This window comes from Oncorhynchus mykiss, chromosome 6 (assembly GCF_013265735.2).
Source record: "Oncorhynchus mykiss isolate Arlee chromosome 6, USDA_OmykA_1.1, whole genome shotgun sequence".
In the NCBI taxonomy this organism is placed as follows: domain Eukaryota; kingdom Metazoa; phylum Chordata; class Actinopteri; order Salmoniformes; family Salmonidae; genus Oncorhynchus; species Oncorhynchus mykiss.
Window position 1 is genome coordinate 42,578,523 of NC_048570.1, and position 8,764 is coordinate 42,587,286.

Below are 8,764 nucleotides of genomic sequence, written 5' to 3' on the forward strand. Positions count from 1 at the left end.
TTGTCGTCTTGCCAAATCCTTCAGTTGACTATTCAGCACAAACAGATATGGGACCAGTCTAACATGTAAGTTTTAGCTTGGTATATCCCAGGGCAGTGGGACAGAGAGAACACTCACCCGTGACTCAGGCCTGAACTCTCTTTTCCTTCGGATCCTCTTGAAGATCTCAGTGAGTTCGTCCTGCCTGGCGGCGGAATCTGTGTTAGTCTGGGAGACGGTGCGGAGGAGGTTTGGAAATGAGGCAGAGATAGAGGGGATCAGGGGTGGTGCTGTGGCTCCTACTGCTCCTGGGGTGCCCTGGCCGGGCAGGGTTGTGTCCACCGTGGGGTCGTCTACGTGCTCAATCAGCCACTCCATGGCCTGGGTCACTGACATGCTGTAGGAGAGGCAGTGAGGGAGGGGCATGGATGAATTTGTTGTTTCAGACTCATCGGATCAGACTGGACTCACTTGTTGTGATGGATAGAATCACAGGCTAAGTGTCTAATTGATTCTTTATAGACTTCACTGATATGACCACTGACCAGTATCATTGACTCAGACTACACTCCAGGGCAGTGGTCCATCCTCAGTGAACTCTAAAAAAACAAAACATGTATGTCAGACATTTATTATTTTTGGGACAAAACTATACTAAATATAATCACGTCACCAAATAATCGATTAAAACACTATTTTGCAAAGAAGTTCTACAGTAGCCTCAACAGCACTCTGTAAGGTAGCGCCATGGTGTAGCCGTAAGACAGCTAGCTTCCATCCTCCTCTGGGTACATTGACTTCAACACAAAACCTAGGAGGCTCGTGGTTCTCACCCCCTTCCATAGATTTACACAGTAATTATGACAACTTCCAGAGGACTTCCTCCAACCTCAGAGCTCTTGCAGCATGAACTGACATTTTGTTCACCCGATCAAAGGATCAGAGAATTAATCTAGTACTGAAAGCATAAACTACAGCTAGCTAGCACTAGTGTTGACTCAGAGAGAGAAAGACAATAGTTGAACAGTTAAATTAATTTCTTCCAAAATGGAGAAGCGAGAGTAATTTCTCTCTCTCACTTTGCTAGCAAATGCAGCTAGCTAGTTTAGCCTACTGAACACCCTGCTCAAACAGAGGGATGCTATGTTAGCTAGCTGGCTTTGACTTTCCAACAACACTGGAACTCAGGGTAAGCTTTCGGTTTTTACAAATGTATTGCCACCAGGGCCGCCGGTGTAACAGCTTAGTGACTATACAGTACACTAACATTACTGCATGATTGTAGCGGGTTTACTAACACGTTAGTTCAATTAGCTATGCTGACTATGACGTTACTTTAGCTAATATGGTGACATTGATGTAGGCTGAGTGTAGCGGTTTGGCTTGGAAAGGTTTTTTCTCAGCTAATGTGTTGCACATTGAAGTCCACAAGCGAAAGGGAAGAGGTGAGAGGAGGAGAGCGCATAGATGCGAGAAGGAATACAACGTGGCAGCTATGAAAGCGAACTGTGTTTATGTGCGATTGGGGGTGAATTTATTCTGATGATTCTGTTGGAAAATGTTTCTTAAAAGGAAGCAAACGGAACAAAACGACTATAAACGTAGCTGAATTTATCAATTAGAAACTTTTCTTTGCAACTGTTGGACTAATGATTACACCCTATATCAGCTAGATGCAGGCAAGAGTGTGCAAGGCAGTATTTAAATGGCACTGTCTGTCCATGTATCAAAACAAAAAAAGTGTCACTGTCACCCTAAATGTGGTGTCTCGCCCTGTGTGCACCTACGTTGTAAACTTTTATTGATAGGCTAGGTTGTAGCAACCTCATGATGGGTATAGTGAACATTTGAGTATCATGTGGCAGCCTAAACCTATCGCAGTGACATTGAACATGAATGAGTGTCATCCAATATGCTGTAATAGAAATAAGGCCATGCTCATAAAATAACAATCTTCCCTCATCTTAAACACTACAGATTTTTGGGGGTTTTGCCTAGAAACGAACGGCCAAATCATTTGTTTAGGTCCAAACAATGTTTTCAGAGGGGAGGGTTCATTTTTGGGATGGAAAAACATTGTGTTGTTGTATATAGAAAAAACTAAAAAGTTAGTATCAAGTATGTAAAAAAAAAAAAAAAAAAGGTAATGGACCTATATATTTTTAAATAACTATGAGAAATAAAAATCACTCAAATAAAAGCTAGACAAAAACAATGAATTCAGGAGTATTGGTTTTGTTATCATGTTTGAGCATAAGAACACCGCATTAGGCATGGCAAAATGCATAAAATTGCAGGGGGAAACATGCAGGAAAATAGCCAAATGTTCTCTCAGCTCTATAGCAGAACTGCAGAAAATTGGTTTACAAACGGCAAAAGTTCTCTCAACTTCATGGAAAAATCTGCAGAATTGCAGGAAATAGCCGCGCGGCCAAGATGGGGGGCTCAAATGTTCTTGCCCAGGGCCTTGACCAAATACAGCTGGGCCAAGATAGCACTAACCATGAGCTGAGCATGCCCATTGCCACACCCCCGTCACACCCCCTTTTGATTCAGAAACAACCCTGCACTCCTTGTGTCAGTGATTATCTCATTTGAACTTCAGGTGATAAGTATTATTGATTGTGACTCACTGGTTGAGCCTGAGAGCTTTGATGGCTCTGCTCTCAGGGAAACCCATCTCAGTCAGCTGCTGAAGGGTCGTCTCATCCACCCGGTCCTCCTCCTCCTCATCCAGCATGGCTGACAAACCACACACACAATATTAGTGAATAATAGTATAACTATAATAATACTTCATGCATGGAATGAAGTTGCTACTGACTGCCTTGAAGGGAATTCTAGAGTGCATTATTTAAGCCGGTGTTTGAGGGATATATTGGCAAGCCGTGCCAATATCTCCTCCAAACACCGGCTTCTCTGGCATTATCACTTTTATACAACGGGTTACCGAAATATATATATTTTTATTTTGATGAATTTATTCCTACTATTTAATCATTCCACAAGATAAAGTACTGACACAAATCTAGGGTTGCTACCCAAGCTGGCTGGTCGGTCGTTCGTTCTATCGGTTCGGTTGCCAGAGATGTGACACAGTCATTTAGTCTTTTTGTTCTCTTCTACAGTTGAAGTCGGAAGTTTACATACACCTTAGCCAAATACATTTCACAATTCCTGACATTTAATCCTAGTAAAAATTCCATGACTTAGGTCAGTTAGGATCACCACTTTATTTTAAGAATGTGAAATGTCAGAATAATAGTAGAAAGGTTTTATTTCAGCTTTTATTTCTTTCATCACATTCCCAGTGGGTCAGAAGTTCACATACACTCAATTAGTATTTGGTAGGATTGCCTTTAAATTGTTTAACTTGGGTCAAACGTTTTGGGTAGCCTTCCACAAGCTTCCCACAATAAGTTGGGTGAATTTTGGCCCATTCCTCCTCACAGAGCTGGTGTAACTGAGTCAGGTTTGTAGGCCTCCTTCCTCACACACGCTTTTTCAGTTCTGTCCACGATTTTTCTACAGGGTTGAGATCAGGGCTTTGTGATGGCCACTCCAATACCTTGACTTTGTTGTCCTTAAGCCATTTTCCCACAACTTTGGAAGTATGCTTAGGGTCATTGTCCATTTGGAAGATAAATTTGCGACCAAGCTTTAACTTCCTGACTGATGTCTTGAGATGTTGCTTCAATATATCCACATCATTTTCCTACCTCATGATGCCATGTATTTTGTGAAGTGCACCAGTCCCTCCTGCAGCAAAGCACCCCCACAACATGATGCTGCCACCCGTGCTTCACGGATGGGATGGTGTTCTTCGGCTTGCAAAGCCTCCCCCTTTTTCCTCCAAACATAACAAGTCATTATGGCCAAGTAGTTATATTATTGTTTCATCAGACCAGAGGACATTTCTCCAAAAAAGTATGATTTTTGTCCCCATGTCGGTTTTGGAGCAGTGGCTTCTTCCTTGCTGAGCAGCCTTCAGGTTATCTCAATATAGGAATAGTTTTACTGTGGATATTGATACTTTTGTACCCGTTTCCTCCAGCATTTAACAAGGTCTTTTGCTGTTGTTCTGGAATTTATTTGTACTTTTCGCACCAAAGTAGGTTCATCTCTAGGAGACAGAATGAGTCTCCTTCCTGAGCGGTATGATAGCTGCGTGGTCCCATGGTGTTTATACTTGCGTACTATTGTTTGTACAGATGAACATGGTACCTTCAGGTGTTTGGAAATTGCTCCCAAGGATGAACCAGACTTGTGGAGGTCTATCATTTTTTTCCCCTGGGGTATTGGCTGATTTCTTTTGATTTCCCATGATGTCAAGCAAAGTGGCACTGAGTTTGAAGGTAAGCCTTGAAATATATCCACAGGTACACCAATTGACTCAAATGAGGTCAATTAGCCTATCAGAAGCTTCTAAAGCCATGACATTATTTTCTGTAATTTTCCAAGCTGTTTAAAGGCACAGTCAACTTAGTGTATGTAAACTTCTGACCCAATGGAATTATGATACAGTGAATTATAAGTGAAATAATCTGTCTGTAAACAATTGTTGGACAAATTACTTGTGTCTTGCACAAAGTAGATGTCCTAACCGACTTGCCAAAACTATAGTTTGTTAACAAGACATTTGTGTAGCGGTTGAAAAACAAGTTTTAATGACTCCAACCTAAGTGTATGTAAACTTCCGACTTCAACTGTATTGGCGCAACCCAGTCGTTCGTTCCAAATGTTCCATTGCCATACTGGCTGGCAACGTTCTTATCCCATGCTTGCTAGCTATTCAACTACGGCTAACTTACAGTCATGTCAAACAGTGCAGCCAGAATAACAGCTGCACTTGCGTTTGTTGAAGCTTTCTAGTGATCTTTTTTGGGACACATCCATAACAATGAGCTAATGATGTGCGATTTCACCTGGCATAGAAAATGTACTCTCATCTGGACACTGTTGTTCAGAGGAGCTAGCCAACAACACAGCTAACACAATCACTTCAAACTAAAGCTAGAAAGACTGCTAATTAGCTGCACTTCATTTAGCTTTACCTGTACTTCATTTAGCTTTACCTGTTAACTGACATTTCTTTGTATCCATAAAAATGTATGCTGATTCATGATTTCGACTGGCTGAGAAAAGCTGCCTGTCTGTCTCAAATTTGAATACTGAAATGTTGCAAATGTCAGAAAGCAAGATTTATACAAATCTCTGCTGTTGAAAACTAAATGTTAGTCTAAAAGAAAGGTGAGATAATGTCTAGATTATTTTTATAGTAGAGATCAAGTTTATAAATTGCCTGGCTGGGCTGATGAGACACGGGATTGCACAGTCAGATGGAACAGAGTAAATAGGCATTTTAACGGCATAGATATAGCCAGTGGTAACTTGTGGAATAGACACCGACTGCAACGCAGTTTTAACCAATCAGCATTCAGAATTAGACCCACCCGCTGTATAATTAAGCGATAAGGCACGAGGGGGTTTGGTTTATGGCCAACATACCACTGCTAAGGGCTGTTCTTAGGCACGATGCCAACCCACAAAGCCCAGAGGTGCCTTATTGCTATTATAAACTGGTTACCAACGTAATTAGAGCAGTAAAAATAAAATGTTGTCATACCCGTGGTATACGGTCTGATATACCACGATTTTCAGCCAATCAGCATTCAGGGCTCGAACCACCCAGTTTATAATTCCCTATAATGCACAGTATAATTCAGTGGCTATGAAATTCATACTTACATGTTCTGTTTGAGCTGCTTTTGAAAGCAAAAGTTGATTTGAAAACATTATTGGCATTGTTGAATTAGATTTTTATAATAGCAAGCTAGGACTAATGCTTTGGCCATAAAAATCAGAATCAAATCATTCTGATTTCTATGGATTTGGTTAGCTGAGCTAGCAAGTCTATTTGTTTGGTTACCAAGGCAACTACTATAGATATCTAGTAAACTTGCTAGCTACTTCAGTGGATGTTGAACACATTTCTAGCATCAAATGTGTTAAATTATAGCCATGGTATATAATAGGGATTATCAACTTTGGAGCTCTAATGCGTACTCTGGAAAATAATGCAACTCTGTGTAAGGTGAGTTCCACGTCGCACATTATTTTCCAGAGAACGTAGTTGATTATCGCTTACATAATGCACTATTCTGTCACTTATACATAAGCTTAGTGACAATATGACTGTTACAGCTCCAACTTGTTGTTCATTAAAAAAACATCAGGTAGCCGTCGGGGCGGCAGGTAGCCTAGTGGTTAGAGCGTTGGGTCGTAACCGAAAGGTTGCTCGATCGAATCCCTGAACTGACAAGGTAAAAATCTGTCGTTCTGCCCCTGAACAAAGGAATTAACCCACTGTTCCCAGGCCATCATTGTAAATAAGAATTTGTTCTTAACCGACTTGCCTAGTTAAAAAATAAAAAATAAACTAATGCAAAACCAGCCTCTTAGCCCTGCAAGGCAGTTACCAAAAACAATCTTTGATAATGAAATAATGTCTGCACACTGTACCATTGGCCTTTTTGAAGAGCTCCACAGCATCGGGGTTCAAGGCGAGAAGCTTCTGGGCCACTTCAATGAGAGAGACAAGGATTTTCCTGAGCTCCGTCTGAAACTGATGGAAAATGTATTTTATTTGTTTATTTAACCAGGAAGTTCCAATGAGGTCAGAAGACCTCATTCCCAAAGAACCTCATTCTTAAACCAGAATGAATAACCTCTCTTTAAGAATGAGGTTCTTTGGGAATGAGGTCTTCTGACCTCATTTGAACTTCCTGGTTAAATAAACAAATAAAATCTTAGTATCAGGTTCACTCATTCTCAAATTCACTCATTTTAATATGTCTCTGATAAGTTTGCAGGTGACATTTTAGGACTATAGTTAAATTTCAGTACAATAGTCAGTGGAAAGCTCCTGAAGTGCTTTGAACTGTGCATTCTGACAGGTTATTTACTGTATTGTGCTGTACTTACATCTCTGATGTTATGCTGGGTGACAGTGCGGTCTGTGTGACGGGTGGACAGGCCGGCGGTGGCCTTCAGGATGGCATCTTTATCTGGAGCCTTGTTATCCTGCTTCTTCTGACAGACAAGGAGGAAACACACATGAAGATAGTTGCAAACAGTACAACAAGTTGGACGTAATACGTTTCTTGTTGTGTTGTCCCTGGTTCTAGCAGTCTTAGCAATTCATTAAACATTTGTGTCTGATGATCGGTGCCTATTGAGTTTAAGTGCCGAGTTAGATAAGCCACAAACCAATACAATTAGGGAGAGTATTTAAATCTGTTGTTTGGCCTACCTTTTCCTCTGCAGTTATGTCAGCTATTTTCGGAGGGGGTGGCAGTGGTCTCTTCTTTATCAGTAGAAGAAAATCTAAAACCAAAGGAAAACATTCACTTAATGGCATGTAGTAGCATTGAACATATCGGCTAATTGTTCGATTGGAAAATATTAACATTGAGACAACTTCAATCTTTAAATCCATAGAAGTACCTTTATCTTTTAGATTTTCATCTGCAACCGTTTTAGTTTCTGTGAGGATCCTCTCCGTGGCAGCATGGACAAGTTTATGGTGTGTGATTGTTTTGGGGTCTTCGAGGCTTCCATGTACATACTGCAACAAAAACAACCCCCCCCCCCAAAAAAAAAATATATATATAATAATAATCCCATCGACAGGAACAAATAGCAGTACTTTTACCCTGGTAATTATATTACTGTTGTTTTTATTTAACCACGCAAATAATTGGTAATGGATAGGCTAGCTAGCCCTATATCAACAGCCAAACATATTTCTAAAGGTACCAATGATTTCTGCATTAGCTGGGTCTCTTACTGTCTAAATTTGTACTAGGAGGATGCAGTGCAGAAAGAGACTGGCAGCCATATGGGGTAGGCTAGCTGCAAGTGGGGCATCATACTGGCACTTACAGACGAATCAAGTGTAAAAATGAGTAGCCCTAAATAGCAACAGTACAGTATAGTCTGTGTAGTATAGTATAGTCTGTGGAACAAATAAGGAAAACTCAGAAGGCAGGAGCCTAGGAACATAAACAGAGTAACTTAACTTACATAGCTACACCAACAGACACGAGCATTTGGGCTAGGCTAGCTATCACATTTTGCCAAGGAGCTCATGGGGTGCGCCTAGTTTGCAGGGATTCTAGGCTCGCTAACTTGTGAATCAACTTGCTAAATTATAAATAGCAGTGTCTACCCAGTTACTCTAAATACGGAACGACTGACACCGACATTGACTATTTCAACTAGGGCTGCAAACATTGGCGACACAGTTACACAACTACGTTACAATTTCACCCGGGCAAACACCAATCAATGAGCAAGAAAATAAACAAGCATACATGTTTCAAGCACTTCTCTTTGAGTTGTTCAATAGTGGTATCCTCTGTTACTTCTTCCAACCACTCTGTACCCTCCATAGTACAAATGTGGATTTTTAATATTTTTCCAGCGAATATCTTCTCTTCTTGCACAAACATAGCTGTAGTTTTGTGTGTAACTATATAGCTAGCGAGCCAGTTCAGTGATGGCTACGTTAGTTTGCTAACATTAGCTAGCGCCTTCGAAAAACAGCGACAATAGTGCAAACACCTACACTTATGATTTTCAAACAGTTTGATCGGACTTCAATGCTATAGCAGTCGAGTGCTGTTAATTTCGCAAATAAGAGTTGTTTATCTTTCTCCAAGAGCCGAGCGGCTAGCCAAGTATACTATTGTGTTGGTTATGATTAACCTTTGAACCAAGGCAA

At 40.7% G+C, this 8,764-nt stretch overlaps 1 protein-coding gene across 3 annotated transcripts in view; it reads right to left on the reverse strand.

Annotated features, from left to right (window-relative positions):
• Window positions 1-8,764, reverse strand: part of LOC110525994 (ubiquitin-associated domain-containing protein 1) — a 10,758-nt gene extending 1,994 nt beyond the window's left edge. For 2 of the 3 annotated variants that reach the window (XM_021606553.2, XM_021606555.2), the window contains exons 1-7: window positions 8,355-8,764; window positions 7,486-7,606; window positions 7,292-7,365; window positions 6,964-7,071; window positions 6,502-6,604; window positions 2,613-2,721; window positions 118-376 (exon numbers count right to left, since the gene is read on the reverse strand). In XM_021606553.2, the coding sequence (XP_021462228.1) occupies window positions 118-376; window positions 2,613-2,721; window positions 6,502-6,604; window positions 6,964-7,071; window positions 7,292-7,365; window positions 7,486-7,606; window positions 8,355-8,492 (912 nt within the window). In that variant the 5' untranslated portion in view covers window positions 8,493-8,764. The remainder of the gene's footprint in view (window positions 1-117; window positions 377-2,612; window positions 2,722-6,501; window positions 6,605-6,963; window positions 7,072-7,291; window positions 7,366-7,485; window positions 7,607-8,354) is intronic. The other variant, XM_021606554.2, reaches the window with a different exon arrangement.